The following is a 24,245-nucleotide window of genomic DNA, read 5'->3' on the forward strand; positions in this document are numbered from 1 at the left end:
TTTGAACTCAGGAAGCCTGACGCCAGAGTACACTCTTAGCCCCTATGTTAAGGCAGAGGTGCATTTGGGGGCAAGACAGTATTCTACCCAATAGCATTCATGAGGGTATGAGTAACAAAGGCCACAAAATTTCCATCAATAAACCACTAATGAAGCATAAATTGTTTTTACCTGTGTTCTAATAGCTGAGGGGGATACATTTAGAGTCATTTCACCATTGTATATTATGTTGTTTTAATTGCTAAGTCTTTATCTGGAACTTCTCTTACCAATTGCTTTGCACACAGTGCTCTTCAACAACCCACCTCCAATCTCTCTGGGGAATGGGTGAGCCCCAACAGGCTGAATATTCGGATCCAGTTCAGACAGCACTCAGAGATCCTGTGGGCTAAGCAAGAGCCCCTCTCCATGGAGCAAACAGCTGTGCTTTGCCATGTCTGACCACATCACTGCAGGAATTGGCCTCTGTGCAAGATGTCTGCAGTGTGTCCACATTCCTTAGCCAGAATCCACTTCTGCAAGTCTGGCCTCTCTTACAGGCAAGATAGCCTTTCTGCTTCCTATCCCAAGTTCAAATTCCCTTTCAGACAAGACTGGGGTAATAAAAACAAGTTCAAGGGACTCTTATTTCATATGCATGTGATGTGATTAAATCCTTGGGTAAGAAAAATACTAAGCATTAGGTAAAGGTTAATGAGGCTGACCCTACTCCATGTGACAATGGCCTACTTTTTCGAGCTCTCAGGGGAAGAATGATGACTTAGTCCTCTTAAGTGTAACTGTGGAGGGGTTTCGAAAGGCCTATGCTCCCACAAAATAAAGGGTGCTCAACTATCCATGTAACCTGCCTGAAGGTAACATCCTAATATTCCACTGTTCCAGTTTTTAAAAATGATAATTTTCACTGTCAAAAAATGATCAGGGGCTCCTGGGTGGCTCAGTGGGTTAAAGCCTCTGCCTTCAGCTCAGGTCATGAACCCAGGATCATCGGACTCTCTGCTCAGCAGGGAGCCTGCTTCCCTCTCTATCTCTCTGCCTGCCTCTCTGCCTACTTGTGGGAGGCGAGAATTCTACCACTGAACCACCAATGCTGCACCTCTTTGCCTACTTGTGATCTCTGTCTGTCAAATAAATAAGTAAAAAATCTAAAAAAAAAAAAAAAAGAAAGAAAAAGTGTGAATGATCATGAAAAAACTGTAATACACAATATGAGCCACATATATTGTGAACCATACATCATGACTAATAGCTTTTTGACAGATATTTTTTTAACGGTAAAAAGAAAAAAAAAGAAATAAAAGAAAAACAAAATTTTAAAAAATGAGTACTATCGGATGAGGGGATCTACTATTACTCCAATAAACTTGCAAGAGCTCCCCCCTTACTTGGGTGCCTTTATTCTGCCCCTTTTTGCTAAAGGCAGATGTCACATCTACTAGCAGTGATTTGAATACCACATGTGACTATTCCAGCCCATCTGCCAGTCACAACATCTCAAGTAATGAAACTTCAAACCCTGGTAATGAAAACAGCTTCCACGGCCTCCGTAAGCGTCCATGGGGGCTCTGCAGACCCAGGGACTCCCTTCTGGATTGTCTGGGTCAACTGGCTGGGACCCTTGAAAGCATAAGCCAGCCAGCCTCTCCAGCCTACTTCATGAAGAGTTATCCTCCTGATTTTTTGTAATCCTAAAACTGTTCTATAGTGAAAAGTTTCTTAAAAAGTAAAATAATAATACTGCAACCATGCACTTATAAATATCCTCTTCCGGGTCTTAATAGTGATTGAGACACAGTCTTTGCTCTTGGAAGAAGACAGGCAAATATACAAAGAGTGTCCATACAGCAGGAAAAACACGGTCATCAAGGTCAGCCTGGAGAGCTGGGAGTCCAGAGCAGCGGTACTTTCCCCCATCACCCAGGGCAGGCTCCGCAGAAACCTCTCTGAGCTATGAGTTGCTGTTTCCCACTTGCTAAGAGGAGTCATTAGTTTCATTCCATCCCACTGGTGAAATTCCTCTTAAATTCTCTAATTCCATTACCAAATCCCTTGTTCATTATTTTATTTCAAGTTTTTATTTAAATTCTGGTTAACATATATAGTAAAATTGGTTTCAGGTGTAGAATTCAGAGACTCGTCACTGAACACTCAGTGCCCATCACCTAGTTAGCCCATTCCCCACCCACCTCCTTCCAGCAACCCTCAGGCAAACCTCTTGTTTCAATCTTGGTGTTCCGCTGCTACTCTGATATCACGTTCTTTTTTCCGTCTTCCTCCTTCCTCTCTATTTCATTAGAACAGTATAGCTAAGTATCTTTTTCATGTTTACCATGCTTAGTTCTGTGCTCCTAACTTCCAAACATAGACCCTCACCCTTCCTAAGATGTAAAACATCTCACCATCAGCTTCAGATCTCTGCCAGGCAGGCCTAACCAGCCTACCCTCATCTTCACCTACACCTTCAACTTCCACCCTCCTGTCCCACTCCCTCCCCTCAACGTCTCAGCCCTCACTCACGCATTCACCTCTCCTCCAGGATATACATGCTAAATCCAGAGGCTTCTTCCATGTTCCCTTTTTAATGTATAATTTCATTTCCCCCTCTAGTGATAACCCTCCTCCTCAACTAATTCCAACCACCTTTCAACCCACTAACACAATTCCAGACATATCTCCCAAAAACCTACATATGCTATACTTCAGTTATGTTTTTTAAATAATTATACATCTAGATTCTCACCCCTGAAACCCGGCCCTACCCACTCTGTTCCAAAACTAGTAGTTCTCCGGGCAGAGAAACGATGTCTGTCATGCCTAGAATATCCTGGAGTTTATTTAGAAGCATACAAGACAACATTGACTGAATGCCTTAGTAAGTACAAAACACAATTAAGATTAATACTATGTTTTTGATGTCCTAAATAGGCCACCTGTAAATGCCACTAATATGGAAACTGTCTAATAAAACTATTTCTTACAAATTAATCTGTTTAAAAGAAATATATTTCCTACCTATTTGAAAGGCTAAACAGTCATGTATAATGGTTTCATACCTTGGTTATTTTGCTGATGTGCTGATTGTTCATTTATTGTGATCAGTGAAGTTATTAATATTTATAATTCAGGGATCACTATATTTCCTTCAATACTCAATGTAGACAAAACCCATGTATGCATAACTGATTCTGTTCATCTCTTTGGCAAAAGAAAACCAAAATCTCAAAGCAACTAAACAAAGGTTTTCAGCCACAAATTGGTACACGTTTCACCATGACACGTTGTGGCAACTGATCAAGGCCAGATATGGCAGCAGCCATAAGTGGCCAATTCCTAAAGACAAGCGTCATGAAGTTCACAGGGCAGCATTGAACGATCTCCCTGGAGATGTACTTTCCTCTCTGCTGGAAAGGATCACTTTCCTCTCTGCTGAGTGGGGTAACTCATAGCACAGGCACAATGGAGAGGTGGTTGCATCAACAGTTTCATGTGCTATGCTCCCTACACTGCGCTTTTGTGGGGATTTTGTGTTGATCAAAAGCAACAGTCCAAGAACTTAAAAGACCCAGAATTTAGGTCACCATATCAGGGACACACACACACATACGAACATGCACCACCTACAACAACTGAAGGAAGAGAAAGGTGCAAAGACAGTTGCCCCAAATCTGGGAGGTCATTTTAGACTGGCAGCCAATTTAAATCCTGTTGGAATCTTTTCTAGGTGACTGGAACAGTGTATGTACATGAGTGTGTGGTTTTCTTAGAAGGAGGAGGAGGAGGAGAAAAGAAAGGAGGAGGAAGAAGAGGAAGGACAAGGGGAAGAAAAGGAAGAGTTTAAAGCTACAGGGTACACTATAAAAAGAAACCAGACATTGAACCCAAAGACCAGAAGCACTGCTCTGTACAGCAGGTCCTAATTCTGCTGAGGCACTGAGTACTTTCTGCTTCTGGAACTCTGGATTAAACAACCCTAGAACACAGAAGTCTGCACTGACCACTAAACCATCCAAGTGGCTCCCAAGCTTCTAAAGGCAATGACTGGACGAACTTGTGGCCATAGTCTGCACTGAACCGACTGCTCTCTAAGGGAGGGAGAACTGTGTCTGCCCGGCTGGCATCACCGAACCCCTGGATGGTTGTATAAAAGGTGTGCTCCCACCTACACATGGGGAGAGATGGATTTGTTTCTGAGGTGGGAACTTTACTATTTGACTCCATAATGATAAGGAGGGATTGCCTCAAAACCAAATACTGAGCCTGTTTCAAATTCACATCTTGCCCACATCTGAGAAGGTTTGACCAATGACACCATGAAAACACATGGTGCTTCTAGAAAACTGCTTCCCAGAACTCAACAACACCTTGACTTTACCTATGAGTTCAGGGATTATGGCGACATTTTCTTTGGGCTGTTGCTCCATTACTCAAGCCAAACCCATGTTGTACTTCACCAAAGGGTAGATGAAATCGTAGAAATGACTGAAACACAAACAAGTAAACTAAAGAGGTGATCCAGAACCCACCATGGTGAAAGGCAGAATGGTGTCTGGGGAATTCACTGTTCCCTTCAGTTCCAACTGTTCCCTTCCCTCATCTTTACCACCAGCAGAAAAAAACCATGATTCTCACTACTTCCCAGAAATTCTCAAACCAAGAACTCTGTCCAGGGAGATAATAATATCTTCTGAATGTCCTGGCAGCCCCATGAAAGACAGAAAAACCAACCAATGGGGTCAGGCTTAGGGGAAATAATGGGGTCTTTCAGGAACAGGTAGGGCATAGAGACACTGTACTCTAGTTCTGAGGACTGGAGCTCCCAATTGGACAAACAGGTAGAGCTCCAACATGTCATTTCTCTATTGGTATTTAAAACCTGGAATAGCTTTTCCAAAAGAAACAGTGTTAATAGGTGGTGGTTTTGTCCCTAGGCTAGGCAAACAGCAGTCTCTATCAGCTAAATAGGCTATTGTAGACTGGTCTGGGAACCTGACCACAACTTAAAATGTTGTTTCTATGGGAAAACACATTCCACGGCAGGCAACCAGAAGGAAACTTGGCTACTCAAACTCATGGTCCCTGCAGCTACAAGCAAGCTGGCCAGTGAGCTGTGAGAACCGAACACCTTAAACTCAGGCCACTCCACAGTCCTGAGAGGGCAACTGGGATCAGAGCTTGCCCAGCCCCAGGCCCAGGGCCATCCCCCATCCCTGTCAGGGTCAACAGAGCAGATCCAGTAGGTCAATAAATCAGGGATTTAAAAAACTGTGTATACATCTGAAACTAGTGTAACATGTGTGTCAACTATACTCAAATAACAACAACAACAGCTGGGGAGTAACTGGATATTCTAATCCTTAATACACCTGATTTCCTTAGAGACCAGAAGGTTCCACTGCGCCAGCAGCTGTAATATGAGATCAGGGTCCTGGACTGTTCACAGACCAAGAGTTCGGTGAACCATTTCCAGGAAGACTGGCTTCCAGATGAAGCAAAGAAGCTGGTCAGTTTTGAAGTCTATTTGGTGGCCTCAATCTCATACTCCAGTTACTCAAGCAGTTCAGATCCCCTGGAATCCAATAATTACCCTCTTTTTTGCAATATGAGTTCCCTAAAGATAGAAAATTCAGGGGCGCCTGGGTGGCTCAGTGGGTTAAAGCCTCTGCCTTCGGCTCAGGTTATGATCCCAGGGTCCTGGGATTGAGACCCTCATCGGACTCTCTGCTCAGCAGGGAGCCTGCTTCCCCCTGTCTCTATGTCTTCCTCTCTGCCTACTTGTGGTCTCTGTCAAATAAATAAATAAAATCTTTTTTTAAAAAAGACAGAAAATTCAGATTTATCTTTACAACCCAGCTCCTAGCACAAGACCTGAATCTTAAATGGTAAATGAAGGCTTGGCTTTTATAGACACCTCTGACGAAGACAAAAGTGAGAGAGAATTCTGTCAGAGTAGTGAGCATTTAATTTGTTGCAAAGGTAAACGTTCATAAGAAATTAAATAACAAAATAATGAAGAGGATAATTACTACTAAGAAATCAATATCATTTCATCTGCCTTTTTTTTTAATTTGAAAAACTGAAAATGAAAAGTCAAATATGTAAGAGACCCATAAAGAGATTTCGTGGGGTCTGGGAGTGAAATACTTCCATGCTTCAGATGAATCACTTAGAAACATTTTACAGGTGTTAAGGTTTGAGAAACCTTGTGCCTCAAACTTTATTTCATAGGAGTCAACAGGCAATGGGTCTTTTAAAACATTTATCTACCAAACTTTCTCATTAGAACAGAAGCAACACTGTTGCTGAGGAACAAAGAAATAGAAAATAAATCATTGATAGAATTTAAGTTTCTAAAAAGTCAGAAGAGGTCAGCTAAAAGGATGCAGTCATTGAAATTATCTCATTGAAATTAACAATTCACAATATTAGGGACAAAGAATTTGACAACTTTTTTTAACTTGGCAATTGAGGCAAAGTTGTAAGCATTTATGTCTAAGCATTTAGATCTCTGGAAAATTTTTAACAAGAATAGGTTAAATTTGAGGAAATTTTATGAAATTGGGAATTTATCTAGTCCATATGAAGATACACTATAGACTAATAATTAGCAATTTTCAGAGAGCTTTATAATTTACAAAGTGATCATGTGACTCTTCTTCCAAGTCCTATCAAGAAAATATATTGCTATGCTCATTGTCAGATGAGGAAACTGAAATTCAGAGAAGTGAAGTAATTGCTCAAAGGTCACACAATGGAAACATGTCATAAATCACTAATTAAAAACAAAAAAGAATTTATTAATAAAACATTCCAAGGTCAGTACTAGAGATTTTTAGATTAGAAGGACGTTTCCATAAATACACCAGCAAGAATGTGTTCATTTATATAAACTAGTTTATGCTTAATTTTTTGTATTTTGGTTTTCTTTTCTTGGGTCTACAGAAACAAACATTTTAAGACAGATCTTCCAAAGCATATTGGAAAAAGAAGCAATGGTAAAAGGAGCACATTTCAGAAACACTCACTCCTATAGACTTTTGTGTGGTGAGTATCCTATCCCATTCCCTCTAGTGAAAATATGAGTCAGCTGTTAATATGTTCAGTGTTTTGGGGGTGGGGGGTTGAAAAGCCATGTAGAGATTCAAAATGTGGACAATTCAAAACCTACTCAAAGCTGCCACTGGAATACATTTTACATACGTAATTGAATATGGGTGTGACTTGTCTTTTTAAAAGTCAGTTCAAGGAAAACCTTAAGACCATGTAGGCATTCTGTTCTGGCTTAGGAAGACAATGAGTGGCACAAAGACCAGGGTGACCCAGATGAGGTTCTAAAAAACCCTCCAGTTTCAGGTCTCTACGACAATTCAGAGGCTGTCGACATGTTGTCCATTACATGGAGAAGGTAGCACATTTCAACAGCCAGCACATCTCTTCCCTGAAATCCAACCCAAAAGATTTCCCTTTCAGCCTGAGTGATGCCAGCACTGTCCTCTCCAAACTTTTTAAGCTCTGGGGAAGGTGTGACAGTATTCGTGTTGCAAGCTATAAGCAGTGGGATCTCAATCCCAGGACAAAACTTCAACCTCTAAGAAAGGAAATGATGAGTCCTTATCTTTTAGAGGTACGTATTGAGATGTTCACAACAAATTTAATAGTTTTTCATGGTTTACTTCAAAATAATCTGTGGTGGGGGAAGGAAGTGGATAAAATAAGACTAACCATTAACTGGTAAGGGTTAAACCTGGAGCTTCACATCATTATTCTCCCTAGTTTTGTCTACATTTGAAATTCCCCGTATTAAAAAGTTAAAACAACGACTTTGCAGCAGCAGGCAGTCTAGTTCATTCTGATAACCACCCTCTCCTATAATGTCGCCATGACAACACACATCGATTTATTTTTTCATTGACGTGAAGAGCCACTTTTATCTGTTATGCAACTCAACATTCTTAAGTGGGATGGGGATCCCCATTTGGAAATAATAACAGTCCAATCCCAAGATGTTTATCATCTAAAACAAGGAGCAAGAACTAACTGAAACGTTTCTCTGCAGCTCTAAAGAAAGTTAATGTTCATTAGACAAGGAATCCAAGAACAAAAGACTTAACCACACTTGTGCTAATAACTTAGCATGTTAGCCCAGGGAATGGGATTCCTTGGGCATTACAGCTGCTTTTTGACATGCATGATTCGTTTTCATAAGCATATCTTGTCTTTCCTTATGACTAACATAAACCCATCAGTTAACAAAAGACGAGACTGAGGGAAAAGGGAATAATTTGTATCTGATCCATCAAAGGGCTTGAATGTTGGCTTTTCTGTTCACAAATGGAAGAATTCTTATACTCATGGGAAATATGAAACAAAAGGAGAAAATCATTTAGCAAAGAATCCTGGTATGTTTTCTGACTCCTCAAAATGTGAGGATGTGTGTTAAATGACCTATTTTTAAGGAGGGGACCCAAATGCAAACAAGCAAAGAGTCAGTCCAAGGTCAAATTAGACTTTTGCCTAGGGACGCCTGGGTGGCTCAGTTGGTTAAGCGTCTGCCTTCAGCTCAGGTCATGATCTCAGGGTCCTGGGGTCTGGGAGGGGAGTCTGCTTCTCCCTCTCCCTCTGCCCCTCCCCTCTTCTTGTGTTCTCTCTCAAATAAATAATCTTTTAAAAAAAAAACCTCAAAAATAACTGTATTTTGAGTCTGTCGTCTAGAATTGTCAGATATTCAAAAATGTCTACACAAAGTCAGAACTGCTGACAAAAAAAAAAAGAAGGAAAAAATGGCTCGTATGTTCTTGTAAAATTACTAAAAGGTTTTCAAAAGTTTAAAAAGAAAAAATTTATTTCGTTATTTGGGGTTTCTTTCTTTTCTGAGAAGATAACAGAGCAGAGAAACTACCTGGTTGTTCATTTGTTTTTATATTTTTGGGTTTTTTGTAAACTTTGGTTGTATTGGTGACAGTGACTTACCCCAGAGAGATGAGAGATAGTAGGTAATTGGAACATTTGTAATGACAAACAGAAAAATAACTACTACCCATTTAAACCATTCCTTATTTAAGGTAGTCTTATTTTTACAGCCTGTGAATGAACATGAAGCAACCACAACTTCCTAGGTTTATTGCCAATCAGTTAACAAGAGGTTGGTAGGTAGAGTGCAGGGTATAGGAACTCTACCTAAGCACTGCCTAAATTAAGATAATGCATGTTTTTGTTCCACTTTCCCAGATGCTCAATAGCTGAATATCTCTTAAGAGTCAACTTTCATTAGAATCGAAATAGGAATCATTCAATAAAAATGAAAAAATAAGATTTTCAGTTTCTCAAGAGAAATTGGGCACAGAAGAAAAACAACGATAAGTAAGAATCCTTTGTACTGAATGAGCATTACGTTGCTGCAGGGCATGAAGCCAAAGGAAGGGAATGCTCAATTGGAGAGCAAAGGCCATGGCTCTTCTCAGAGGTGGCCAATCTGAGTCAGCCTAGCCCCAAATCACGTAAGATGGCCTGCCCACAAAGCGCCCAGAGGGAACAGTAATAAAGAGTGAGTTGAAGGAGTTCTGGGTCTATGGAAAGGGACCTTTCCACAGTTTGGGTGCAGACATTGTATTCAACCTTCTAACACCCCTCTACTTCTTAAAACCCATTCCACATGACTCAGGCCTGGCCACCCAAGTGCCCCATTTCTTTGGGCACAGTGATGGACGCAGTGACAGGAGTGGCACCAAAAGAAGGGATCAGCAGGAAGGAGAAAAGTCCTGTTCCCAGAGCTACCAGTAAAAAAATACAAACTTCTCTGGAGGAGTTGATAGGGGTGTGTGGATAAGGAATTGCACTCAGTAAGTTTATTTCCCAGTAAAGATAACACAATTTAAATTGGAAGAGGAAATTTAAAAATTAAAAGCCTTATCAGCACACTGTCTTTAGGTATAACCAGATCTCCACAAAGGGAGTTTCCATGAAAATGATCATTTTTAAATGTTTGCAGTTCAAGTTTGTTCCCTCTGTTTCTGAAAATAATCAATGAGGAAGTTGAGACCTCGGTCTCCAGATACTAATGGTTATCTAACTTTTGGCTTTGGCCACAAATATCCAGCCTCTTTGTATGACCCCACCCCCTCTTTACCTTTATCCCTAACAGAATTCGAATCATCCTCATCACCATAGCTAAACTATCAGGCACTATACTAGGAACTTGAAATGCATTATCGCCTTGAATCTTAGACCCACCCAGAAAGGTGAGTATTATAATCTCATTTTACAAGTGGAGAAACTGACAGTCAAACAAGTCAAACCACTTGTCTGAGGTTCCTTCCTAGTAGGTGGGGGAGCCAGGATTTGCCTCCAGGCATGTCCATGTCCACACTTCCACGCCTCCCTAAAAACATGGCCAATGGTTATTAGTGTTTATTGAAAATGACTCCTCTGTCCTTTAAAATATAGTCTCACAAGCAATACCACTGTACCCAGCTACCCACAGCCAGGCTCAAATAGGAAACCATGTGAGGTCATTATAACGTATACCCCAGCCACTCGCTCTGGGTTTTTATGGCTGAACTGCCAAATCACTCCTAGCCAACTCTTCAGGAAACGTTCAGACACTTTCTCAGATTCCAGCTAAAACATCAGCTATGTGGCCCTGGGGAGTACAGAGCTCACAGGGTGGTAATGGGATATAAAATTTGCAAACTTGAGGTCAGTGGCCTAACCTCTAGGGGGTGAAGCAGCAGCAGCCCATGAAAGATTAAAAACTATTTGTCAGCTTGAATGCTGTGTATCAAGTCCCTCCTTCTAAAGCACGTGTCCACACCTCCTTGGACATTCATCCCATCCATAAAAGGAGAGAAAGATACTCCACATGTAGTTCTGCCTAGAACCATTGGAAAGAATATAATCATATCAACAGACTTGAGGTGGGGTGTTCATTCCGGGTGTTAAACATCAGGTCCAATTAAAACACAATGCTCAACAAATAGTTGTCATTTGGATTAGGCAGATGTTCTGCAAAATTATTGAGGTAGATGATACAGAAGAAGACAAAAATTTAAGATTTTTTTCTTCATTGACATGCTGCTTACATGGAATCTTTTCTTTTTTTTTTTTATTTTTTTTTAAAGATTTTATTTATTTATTTGACAGAGAGAGATCACAAGTAGGCAGAGAGGCAGGCAGAAGAGAGTGAGAGGGAAGCAGGCTCCCTGCCGAGCAGAGAGCCTGATGCGGGACTCGATCCCAGGACCCTGAGATCATGACCTGAGCCGAAGGCAGCGGCTTAAACCACTGAGCCACCCAGGCGCCCTACATGGAATCTAAATGTGTAAATTAGTAGTCTGGATAACTGAGTCAGGAAATTACAAGAGTCTGAGCTTCCACATGTGGAATTGCCATGGCCCATCCCTGGACATATGACACTCTTAATTGCCAACTACAAGATTACAAGTGTGAGTGCAGCAACGATAATGGCGGTGGTTGGTGTTACTCCTCAGACTCCCAGAGAAGATTCCCCCTTCTCATTCTCCCACCCCCTCCCTGCTACTCTAACTGGCAACTCCCTCCCTTGGAAAGCCCCATCCTATTCAACCACACCTAACATGGAAGCTTCCACCGACATCCAGGCAGCACTGAAGAGCTAGTGCCCAGCTTCCCATCGGGGTTGACCACTGAGCGAACGATGGCACCACATAAGGCCAAATAAACAAGGACAAGACAAATGTCCACACCCACATGGTACAGGAGGTTTGCTTATTTGAAGCACAAGTGAGGACTCAGAGATACCAGTCACCCTTTCTAAGAAACAAAGGCAAAGAGGAGGTGTAATCTTGTGCCCAACAAAACAATCCTACTTAAACTGTCTTTTGTCACTGTGTGTGGCTCACCTTCTACACAGTGGAAGAAAATAGGTAACTTGAGCACTTTTTAATGAACTTTCTCTGGACCTTGGTTTTAGCATCTGTACGTTTCTGAAGTCTTTCCCACTATAATGCTAATTTATAATACTTTTGTAAAGACAGACCATCTGACTATAAAGGAAGATCTGAGTCATGATTATATATGCCAAAAAATTTTTTCAAGTAAGAGGAGCCTTTAAGTCATTCATCAAAGGCACCAACCTATTAGGGTCTGATTACACAATGTTATAAATTAGTACCAGTGGGTAGGAGAAATGGTGGACCATGGGAAGAGGGGGATGCACCAAACTTTATATGGCACCATATAGGCAGGTTCATCACACATGATGGATTCACCTCCTTTTTCCAGTGTATCCCTCTAAATGTTTGGTAGGAATCTTCTCTGATATCCAAGTGTCTTTCTTTCATGCCCTGACTCCTCCAAAAGACTTCAGTCCCCTTAAGAGGCTAGTCAAGGCCACGGGTCACCTGGACTGAGGGGATAGACATTTGTATCTGTCAGAACCCTGCACCTGTTCTGTCTAGCCAACATCCCTGGCTGATAAGATTCTCCACCCTGGAACTTTCTCCTAATTCTCTCCTCCTACTTCCTTTTTCTACTATCCTCTCCTAACAAAATCCTTACCTCCACTCTTCGTTTCCAACATCCTGAGACTGCCAAGTAAAAATCTACTCTTTTACTTAGAATTAATTTTTCTCAATGTCTTAACTCTTACTTGGTATTCCTGTTACCCCTATTTTATTTATAGCTCAGCTCTGAATTTGCTTACAAAAAGAAGAAAAGGAAAATGAGATGATGATAATGATGAAAAAGACGAAGGAGGGGGAGAAAATGGTGATGAGAAAGAAGAAAAAGAGGAAGAGGAAGGAGGAAAAGGAGAAGAAACAGAAAAACAAAACAAAACCAAACCCTGGCCCTGGAATACATTCCTGTGATTGATGGAGATATTCCTATGCTTCAGTTCAAAACCACGAACTTAACAGTAGACATAATGTGCCCATAGGGTCCCCATAAATCCTGTCTCCCAACACCAACATCATAAAATGGTTGTTCTATATTTGGACTTAGATGTGTTTGGATACTTATATATGAATGTAAGTATGACTGATGGTCTAGGAATTCACAACCCTTCAAAACACTGAACCAAATCACTTGTCTAATGGAGCAGCTCTCCTAACTCGGAACCTGCTTGCTGTCTGGAATGCATCTCCGGCCGGGAATGGTGGACATAGGGAATTTTCCTCCCTCCCTTCCACTCTGAAGGGCTGAATAAATAGACTTAGCGATAATTTCAACAACAACAACAACAACAAAAAAGGCCACTTGAGAAAGTGGTAAAGTCATAAGAACCTAAAAGTAGGATTTGTTATAATAGAGGATTAGCTCCACAATCCAACTTTGACCGTATTCCTAATCCAGTTTTATCCTATTAACAATGTGGCTACTCCACTTATGGCAGAAATAACAGTTCAGTTCACTATAATACCATCTATTGGCAATTGCATATCTACTTTTTAATGATCAGTTATAATCCCTGATTCCCCCAAAATGTTCTGGAGGCAAATTACACCAACTGATATATAAACATGGGGTTATTAATAGAAGTTGAAAGCAAAATCCCATCAGAAAGAAGGCAAAACATACCAAATATTTAAATAATACATTAATAATATATTATATTGTTTATTAATTTTCTATTAATATATTAAATGATATATTATTAAATAATAATAAATTAAAATGATTATGCATGAAACTGGTCCCTATCTTAGAAACTAAAGGAAAAATGGGGGGGGGATGTTAAGTGTTTTATAAGTCTTATATTTGAAAAAACAGAATTTGCCAGTTTGTTAGGGACTATAATCTTATTCATGGGGTTTGTGAGTCCTTTAAATGCAGAACTGTGTAAAAGTTAAGAACAATGTCCTTAACATTAATCTAACAGATTGTGAAGACACATTGGTCATGTCGCATTTTTCATTCTGAAATTACAGTAGCAAAATATAACGCCGTATCTTCAATGCAGAAGTCAGTCAATCCCACTAGATCGAGGTAGGATTAAAACATCTGATTATCCTTCTCAAAAAACTATTCTTCCCTTACTGTGGTAGCTATTCTCCAAAGATGTCCCCCCAAAATGCCTCCCCTCCCTACAGACACACACCGCTCCACACATCAAGAGGCAGGCTAGATCAGTCCATGCCCTTGAATCTGGACGGCCTGTGACTTGCATGGAATTCCAGGTCATACCACTCCAGGCTCTGTTTAAAGAAAGTCTGGTAGCTTCCACATTTGTGCTTTTGGATTCTGAGGTATATGGTAAAAAGCGTGGCTACCCTGCTGGAGAGCCCCTATGGGGAGGCCGCATGGAGAGGGAGACAATCTGGGACCATATGGAGAATTGAGGAACCGAGCCAACACTGGTAACACATGAGCCCATCTGAGCCCGTCCAGCTAGCCCTCAGCCGCTCATGTCAGTTCTGTAGGCAACACTGGGGTTAAAGCATGTGACCAGGGATTAAGAGGTTATTGTTCAAAATCCTGCTCCAATGGACACTTGCTCTGAGCAAGGCCTGGTCGCTGTACCTGGGGCTCAGTTTCTCCATTCTTAAAAACACCCTCAGTGGCTCTATCTCCAGGGAGAGGCCCAGGCAGGAGAATGCATACGAGAGCTTTAAAACCTGGAAAGTGCCCAGCACAGCCTGACAAGTGGCTCTTTGCTCCCTCTATTTCCCTCCTCTGTCCATCCATTTAGATTAACCACACCAAAGTAAACAGGGTTGCGGGCGCTAGTCCATGGAACCAGAAATACACGTGAAGAAGTCATCTTGCTCACTCCAGCCCCATCAGACATTGTGGGAAGCAGAGACAAGATTCCCCACTGTGCCCTGTCCAAATTCCTGGCCTGCAGAATCATAAGAAATAATAAAATTGTTGTTGTTTTAAGCCACTAAGTTTGGGGTAATTCGTTACGTAGCAATAAGAAAATCAAAACACACACAAATCAAAATAGCTTTTTTCCTGGTAGTAGAGGGACGAGGAATGGTTCATTTCTCTTTAGTTTCTCATTCATGGTGCTGTAATGTTTTTAGGTATAATAAGGTTTAAGGTACATAGAGGTGGGGGCATCCTAGGTATGCCCCCCCCCCTTTACCTTTCCTCTTGACCAACCAAGTAGTCAAATACTGCTCATGTTATTTCTGGAACACTACTTGATCTTCCTTTTCACCCCCTCCACCATTCAGGCCACCATCCACTCTCACTATCGGCCTCCCAACCTCCCTGCCTTTGGCCTCCTTACTCTCCAAACCACATACCTTTCACCAGGGCTGCAAAGGCCTGATATGTTCCTATCCTAGAATCCTTTTCTAGCTCCTCATCCTCACCCTTCACAACATTCAGATATTGATTGATGTTTTGTGTCCTTCAGTCCCTCTTCCACCCCTGACAGTGTCACGATCTATAGACAGGCACACAGAGTTGCATACTACACAACTCCAGGGGGCACTATATTCCTGGGCTACATTATAAACTGTTCCCCATGAAGTTGTGCAGGGCAAACCTTGCCCGACTGTACTCAGTGTCCCTTAACTGAAGGGACTACATACTTTTTACACTCAGATTTTTCCTTATTTCTCTCCTCTATTTCCTCTAAGCTCTAATTTATATCCTTTACCGCACCCAAGCAAAATTGGTCAATCAAAAATTATCTATTGAACACTTACCGTGTGTCCAGTTTCTCAGTCTCCCTAGTGATAAATCAAATATGAACTCTGTCTTCAGAAAGTTCTCAGACCTAGTCGATGGTCACTTATTTATCACAGAGACCAGAGGTAGGCAAACTTTTTCTTTAAAGGGCCAAGTAGCCAATAATTTAGCTTCTCCAGCCATACTTTGTCTCCACTACTCCACCCTGCCACAGCAGTAAGAAAGCAGAAATAGATAATACATAAACCAATGGGCAAGGCTTTGTTTCAGTAAAATCTCATTTATAAGAACAGGCAGCTTGGTCCACAGTTGGCCAACCCTGATATACTCTCACTGTGAAGTCTTTTCTGAAGAATCCTGTTCCCACAGGGAGGCTTCCCTTGTCATGTGACTGCATTTGCCTTCACTGGATCTTAAGTCTTTCCCACAGCAGCAATGGGAGAAGATTCTGGTATGGTATGGGAGAAAGATAGAAACTTCCCAGGTATAAGATTTATTATAACTGGGAAGCAGCAAGATAGATTGGTTAAGAACACAGACTATGAGACCAGATCTCCCAATGCTTACTAGTGTAGGTCCCTGGAGGAATTACTGAAACGCTGCCTCCCTCAGTTTCCCCACACATTAAATGGGCAAGTAGGTATAATCTTCCTCATAAAGAAGTTACACATTCAACGAATTAATGTATGAAAAGTGTACTACTGAGTGATATATCAGAGCTTGCTAATCTTTACAATTATTATTGTAATTTAATGTGAAAGTTACATCATATTAATGGCTCTGAGCTTACAGGTAGGTGGCTAAGGTAAAAAAATGAAACAGGAAGAATTAAATAACTTGTCATGTTGGTAAAAACTTAACACATGTACTGTTTCCCCTAAAAAGAGAAACATCTCTTGCAGCTCTAGTCTGTAAGTTTTCACACAGGACATGAGAACAAGAGACTCTGAATGACATCATGAGGGACGTATCCCGCTCAGAGACATACACGGGCAATGCAGAAGGAGGGTACCTGTGATGGTTACCTGCCAGCCTCAGTGGAAGTTCAGGGTCTAACACTAAAATACATGTGCCATTCAAAAACCCCACCAACTCTGACATCCTTTAATTCCTTCTGTGTTTTATTAGCATCTTTGTAGAAATGTTAGGGAAAGTTTCTTATTTGACAAGTATTAGTATATCATTAGCCATACTTGGGAGGTGTCAACTAATATGAAGGAATATTAGGAATTTTAAGTAGAACTTTACCTAAGTCTTTCATCCTGCATTTTTAACCAGTGGAATGAAAAACCAAAACCATAACTAAAATTAATAGAGAAAGACAATTTAATATTAAGAATTTGTCCTTAAAACTTAACCTTGTGCACCTCAGTTCTTACTGCGGTAAAAGCTAATAAAAAACCCAGCCTATAAAGATGTTGTGAGCATCAGATGAGTTATCATATGTAAAACACCGAGAGCAGTACGTGGTGCGTAAATGTCATCTCGAAGTTACTATCGCTGCTACAATTATTGCTATCATTTGTTCTTACTTAATCCCACACCCCATGCCTTCTGCTACCTTTCCATCAACTCCCAGTTCCCATGATGCATCAGATTCTCCCACCAAATATGAAGCCTCTCCCCCACCCCCACCCCAGGCTACAGGCTGGATGTCTCTGGCATCCCACAGAGCTAAATTCAGGCTGGCATTCAATCAAGGCTTCCTGAATTAATGAACGCTTTGAAATCCCATCTAATGATCAGTCAGTGTTAAAATGTTTTTGATTGGATTCTTTCTTGCCTTTGATGATTTTGTAATCTAATGGGAAAAATCAAACTTAACAAGGCCAACCATATAGTTCAGGCTTGATATATTAATTGATTTCAGCTTTCTTTAAAAAAAATCTCATGGAAAAAAATTCTAAGTTGCTTGAATAGGCCCGTTTGGTGGGTTAGTTTCTAGAAGCTAAGAAATTGTTAATATAGCTTCTTTCTATCTTGCGAAAATATTTAAAATCTTATTTTCACGTTATAAACAAAGGCTAGACTTCATAAATTCATTGTTTGGTTTGTTGAAAGAAAAGGCAAACAAATTCTCTGTAAATATCCTAACATCTTGTTCAGTATTTTGCTTGATAAGCGTCATTGGCATAATACTCTAATCTTTTTAATCATCAGCTACAGAAGACAACAAGGAAATGTTTCAGTGTTCTTTAAAATTCCTAATAAGCTGGGAGGGATGTCTGTGCTTCAACATCATCTCACCATAGGCTGATGTTTTAAATTAATTTGTGATACCAACAATTTGGGCATTTTGGTAAATAATCTCTGTCTGAAATGCTAAAAAGTAAGTCATATAAATAAATATTTTGTCTGCATCTTCTCATTTAAAATGTGCAATTGCTAAAAACTTCTATTTAACAATATCTTTGGGGGAGCAGGGCAGAGGGGGGAACCTGGGTAGCTCAGGCAGTTAAGTGTCTGCCTTCGGCTCAGGTCATGATCTTGGGGTCCTAAGGTCCAGCGCTGCCTCAGGCTCCCTGCTCAGCTTGGACTGTGCTTCTCCCTCTCCCTCTGCCCTCTTTCCCACTCACTCAAACATGCTCGTGGGCTCTCTAATAAATAAAATCTTTTTTTAAAAAAAGACTATCTTTTTTTTAATGATATTGCAATATTTTAGCCTAATCTTGTCACTAAATACAAAAACAAACCATACCACTGCAGGAGTCTTTCCCTATATTTAATTATTAGCCTACCTGACTTTGGATGAAGTCTTAAAGTCCTCTTTGTAAAATAAATGGACTTCATAAACTCTACAGAACTTTTTCTGCATTCCCTGTTAGAGTTCTTTATTTTAATAACAGACCTTCTGTGTAATTAATCCCTTGGAGTTTGCCATCACATAATCTACCCTGTGTATGAACGGTTCCATGTGTATTTTTCTGGTAACAAGACCTCTGGAAAAAATAAACAAATAAACAAAGACCAAAAAGAAAATCATACACAAAGGCACAAATTGTGTGACATATACCCCATCTCTCATACACTTATAAACCAAGCAACAAGGATAGAAAGTCTCAATCTACCTTATCAGGGATTTGAGGAAAAGGGGTTTCACTCTGAAGAATTTTTTCCCTGTGACAGGAAACTGTAATACTTCCTTATTTGAGAGCTAAGACAATAAGGCAAGTTTAAATAAATGGTTCCTAACTACTGCTATTCAAGTAAAGCTGTGTATTTTTTTTAAATTGAATTGTCTCCCACACTTTTTGCCTAATCACGGAAGTTAAGAATTGAGCTGAGAAAAACTCCCATGAACTGAAATTTGAACAATAAAACTAGGATTTTATTATTTCTCATAAAGTCATTTCACATATGTTAAGCAGTGCCTGGTCAAAGGAAAACTACTATTCATTTATTACTTGAAAAAAAATTTGAAACTTGCAAAATTCTCATTTCAAAATAGAGAAAAAATGCAATTTTTGCACAGTGAATGGGGACCACACTCATTCCATAAAAGGAGGATTTCCTGTAAAAACAGAAACTGGCAATTTTGTCTAAGAAAACACAGTGAAAGCTGGGAAGAAACTTGAGGATGCTTAAATTTCCACTGTGGAACAACTTCTGCTGCCCAGTGGGAAGGAAAAAAAAAACCAAAACACAACAACAACAACAACAAGCCACCTGCAACAAGATGAGAGAAGACAACAAGCTAGGACTGTAGTCCCAGAGAAGGAAAAACGAAGCAGGTCCCTAGTCTGTGAAGCAAGGGTGCTGATGGGAAAGGAATATATGTCCCAAGAAGAATACCAAGGCAAACTCTGCAGTCACCTGTCACATCAGAGAAAGACAAGAAGGCAGTATTTGTGGAAGAGATGAGACCAGTGCATGGCGGACACTGGTGATTTTAGAGCACCTTTTAACTAGAGGAAATATTAGTGAGGTGCTGAAAGTTGCTGCCACCAACTGGGCATCAGGCAGACTTGGGGTTACAAATCACTTTCACTTCATAAACTGTGCATTTCCATCAAAATGGTAAACAGGTTTTACTGTAGCCAAAGAGGTTAGTTTTGAAGCTGGTAATATTTTAACTTGCAAAAATAGAAATTTTAAGCAATAACTGGAAAAACTTTACACACAACTCCTTTTCCTGATGATTTATACAGCAGTGCATGGTTAAAAGACTTATTCATGTGAGACTATAATAGCAATAAGCAGAGAGAATGCCTTTTAAATGCTGTTCAAATCCAAAATCAGAACTGGTTTAAAATCTATGGGAAAACCTTTTATGCAGAGATTCTACATTTACTAATTTGTGCCACGTATAAATTTGCACATCTACACAAATAGGTGTACAGAATTGGGGAAGAGGGGAAAAAATTAATATAATCAAGAGAGCCATCATTAGGGAACAATCTTAGCCACGTTATGGGATTCTGTACACCAAGAGGATGCACAAGGTACATCCATTTGAATTAACAGATGGATGCACAAAAGGTATACGGAAGTGAGCAAGGTTTAGAACAGTATGTACAATATATTGTATGTAATTAAATAGGTCACACACTCTACATATACATGTATATGTATATATTATGTATATATATTTGTATACGGATACAGATGCCTACAAGAGGTCTACAAAAATATACATGAAAATGGTGTCTGAGAGGTAAGAGCGACATTTTTTTAATTGTATATCCTTTTAAATATTATTTTTTACTTCTCCAAATACACACACACACACACACACACACACACACATATATATATCTGTCCTTATAGATAACATGAGAATTCTAAAAATAAAAATCTTTATATTAGGAAGATTCATTTTTATATTAGTATATGATATATTATACTGTAAATGCTAATTATAATTATTTTTTAAATCTTTACATATATGTAAATTCTTATAGATATTGTGAGAGTGAAACAGAGCTGGTTGGTGACAGCACATAGAGATGAGACAAATGTCTGGAGGGGCCTAACATCTCTCTGCAGATTTTCATCCCCCAAATTAAGCCCCACCTCCTTTCTTTGTACAGGAGCAATGCCATCAAGCTTAGCTATTAAGATAATATGTATAGCAGAAATATACACATTTTAAGGAAGAATGTTAGACTAACCCATGTCCTTTGAAGAACATATGAAAATCAGAGTTTCAGTTCATATGCTGAACTTGCTTGCATGGGCCCTGTACACAGCAATGAATGTCTGCTGCCTGATCAGAATCAGGCTTAACATGATAAGCAAATTTCCTTTCCAACACTGTTGGAGTCCTGGACTTATTTTCCACAAAGGCCAAGATGGAACTAAATTAATCATAACTATTTCCTGGGGCCAGGAAATCATGCATATTTTACCACAGCCCAAGCGTGTGACCCTGACCATCACCTTGTCCCTCCTCAAAAACAGGTCCATTCAGTTTACTGCACTTTTTCTTCCTGTGCCTGGGCCATACAAACATAAATTTTACTCCATATATAGTTAAAACAGCCCATAACCAAAAGGAATAAAGGAAATGTTCAGCCACAGAATCGGATAGGACATCATCGACTGGTGATTCAGGATCATATGATCAAGCTACAGAACTTCTCAAAAAGGAGCAACAATGAGAATGAAAAGAACTTACTAAAAACCTCTGTGTATGCATACTATCTGGGTTCATTTAACAGACTCCTCCAAGGACATAAAACGGATCACTTACAGCTGAGCCTTCTGCTTCTATGGAGGCTTGAATTTAAACAATTTCACAAAAACAAATTTTTCTTTCCATCTGAACACTTTTAAGGAAAATGTGTGCCCACCCTTCTTCAATTCAGGGAACTGACAGTCCTTATATACTCAACCTGCCTAATTTAAATATTTCTTGCTGAAACATTTCCTGTAATAGGGACTAGGAAGCCAGTGAAATGCTCAATTGCATATACATAACACATAAACCACTGGTTAAAAACAGCCCTCTAAGGCCGGCCACAGAAGCATCAGTGCCCCCAATGAAATGAAGAGCCCCCTTACAACACGAAAGAACACACGTTCCCAAAAGACTTGCCCTGTTCTGCCTCCAGGGTAGACGTTGGAAAGACAGTATCAACCAGAAAATCCAGTCCCTAATTTTAGAAAGCATAACTCAGAGGAGAGCCAACCCTTGACTGTGTCTTCCCTGACTCTGTCATTAGAATTCCTTTCTTTCCTTGCTCCCTTACTAATAGAGCATCCGCAGAGGTGCCCACAAGGCAAGCACTTTCCCCTAAACACAACCGGAATTGGTACGAAGGGAAAGGAACGGGCTCCTCTGTCTTTCAGTCGCAGCGCCTCCCCTTCTTCCTCAAAGAACACTTCTCGCCTCCAAAAATCGGCCTCCACAATGGCCCAAGAGCCCTTTTAACCATGGCATCCCCTCTAATGCAGAAATCTTTAAAGAGCAGAAGCAAAGTGGTTTAGCCTCGAATGGGGCGAGGGCTGGACACCCCCTGCACTTCTAAGGTGCCCCCTGGAGATCTTGTCAAGGATCCTTCTGGTGTGGAGAATCAACCCTGTCAGTTCCCTCCGGATCTTGATACTAGGGAAAAGAGGGAAGGGAGACCCCACACCAAAGGAGCTGGCCCGTTTTGTTACCCTTTAAGCGCGTCGTGTCCTGCGCCGCCTCTTCTCTTGGCCCGGCTAGCTCTGGTTTCCTTCACGTTCCCAGCCTCCAAATTGGCGTCCGCCCCATGGCTCGTGTAGGACGCTAAGAGCACGGTAAATCCCAGGACGACCTCCAGCAGCCTTCCTCGCCACATGATGCCGAGCGGCCGCCGGCTCCCGCCGCCTCTCGCTGCGCCCCGGGCTCGATCCGCGGTCGCCCCTGCGCCCTGGAGCGGACCGCGCCGCCGGAGTCCCGCTCTCCCGCCGCCCGTACCCCGGGCCGGGCTCCTCCCGCCTTCTCCAGGCGCTGCTCCCACTTCAGGCGGCCCCTGCCAGCTGCAACAGACAAATCGCCGAGGCAGAGGAGACGTTCAGGGAATGGGGATGCTAAAGCTTGGGGTCCCCATTCCCAAGCCCAGCCCGAGCGCCGCCTGAGCGTGGCGCAGTTACTTTGGGTAAGTGAAGACCGTCTGGTCCACGGCTGCCCGAAAAGCCCAGGCCCCCGCCGGCCGCAGTTCCAGCCAACCTCTCGGCCTCCCAGACACCGCCTGAAAAGCGCGCCGCAGAGTACCCATGTCCCAAGCAGTTCTAAACCCCAGGGCCAGTTCTCTGAGTTTATTATTATTATTTTTTTTTAATGGCACAAAATGCGCGCGATGCGCGCTTGAACGCCCCAGCTTCCCTGACGGTCCTTTCCGCCAAGCCGCGGGACTGGAAGCCCACTGCGCCGTCCCCGGCCGGCTCCGGGCGCTGCCACAGTCCCCGAGCATCTTATCCGGAGCCCGGCACGGAGAGCCCCGGGCCAGGAAGCTGTCAGGCAGGGGAGGGCCAGCGCCAGCTGTGGACGTTCCGGGACAGCCCCTCACCCAGTCCCTGTCCCTGCCCCTGCCCTGCCCTGCGCGCGGCGCAAACGCAAAAGCCTCCGTGGCTGCAGCTCCAGCCCCGGTGGCCGCCCGACCCCTGTGGGGACCCTGGCTGCACCCACTGGAGAAGTGGCGCCTCCGGCTCCCGAGGCGGCGGCGGCTGTTCCTCGGTCCGGCTGCGGCAGCCGCTGCCCCACTCCTCCCGCAGCTGCCCCAGCTGTGGCCGCCTCTCCGCCCGTGGCACCCACAGTCTCTGCCGCGGCTCCCGCGGCCCCCTCCTTTCCCCACCTCTTCAAGTATCGTCTGCGCAGCGGTTTCTCGCGAGAGAAATACTTTTTCAAAAAAAAGAAAGAAAAAGAAAATGACACCCCCTCCTACATCCCCCTCATCGCCACCCCACCCCTCGGCCCCATCCATCCTCCCTTTCCACTCCCCTTTGCCAGCCACCGCCTCGGCGCAGGGCCTCCCTTGCTCACAGGATTAGCGCAGTTGGGAGGAGGCAGAGGTGATCAGGTTCTGTCCGGCCTGGGATTTTTCGTTTTGGGGTGAGGAGCTGGGGAAATGAGAAAAAGTGGAGTAGCGGTTTAGCTCCCTCCGCCGCTGGGAGGTCTAGACCCGAGATTAGCCTCTCCCGTGATCTGGGAAGCCCGGCGGGCGCGGAAAGCTGTGCCACCTGCACCAAGAATGCGCGTTGGAGACGGTGGCCACGGAGGCCCCAGTGACCCCCGCGCGAGGGGAGTCGCGTCCTGGCTGCCCGCGCCTCCCTGGCTCCGCCTCACTGCGACTCTCCCGCCCGGCAGGGAGCGGAGACCGGAGTCCCGGAGGCTGGGGCAGGGCGCATCGCGGGCTGCGGCACCCATAGTTGCAGGGGCTGGTGTGTGGTGGTGTAAGGGGTCTCCACCGCCGCCACTTGCCCCCTAAGCGTCGGGTGCCCACTCTGAGGCACTGCTCTTCTGAGGCTCAGGTCAAGCTACCCAGGCTGATCCAAGATGCTGCAAGTGCCTGAGTGGGATCCTTCTGATTCAGAGGCCTGTAAATGTTAGAAGCTGAGATTTGGGAAGGGGGTGAAGGGATGGTCCTCCTGGCCAGCCTACAGCTAACTAAGATTGGGCTTCTCCTAGACAATCCTAGTTCACCTCCTGGACACACACATGC

General features: G+C 42.5%; 1 protein-coding gene across 3 annotated transcripts in view; it reads right to left on the bottom strand.

The window, feature by feature from the left end:
* Positions 1-23,770, bottom strand: part of FBN1 (fibrillin 1) — a 229,460-nt gene extending 205,690 nt beyond the window's left edge. For 2 of the 3 annotated variants that reach the window (XM_046008181.1, XM_046008183.1), the window contains exons 1-2: positions 23,213-23,342; positions 22,219-22,563 (exon numbers count right to left, since the gene is read on the bottom strand). In XM_046008181.1, the coding sequence (XP_045864137.1) occupies positions 22,219-22,382 (164 nt within the window). In that variant the 5' untranslated portion in view covers positions 22,383-22,563; positions 23,213-23,342. Of the gene's footprint in view, positions 1-22,218; positions 22,564-23,212; positions 23,343-23,566 lie in introns of those variants that run through there. The other variant, XM_046008182.1, reaches the window with a different exon arrangement.
* Between the last annotated feature and the right edge of the window lie 475 nt (positions 23,771-24,245).

Source organism: Meles meles, chromosome 6 (genome assembly GCF_922984935.1).
Source record: "Meles meles chromosome 6, mMelMel3.1 paternal haplotype, whole genome shotgun sequence".
In the NCBI taxonomy this organism is placed as follows: domain Eukaryota; kingdom Metazoa; phylum Chordata; class Mammalia; order Carnivora; family Mustelidae; genus Meles; species Meles meles.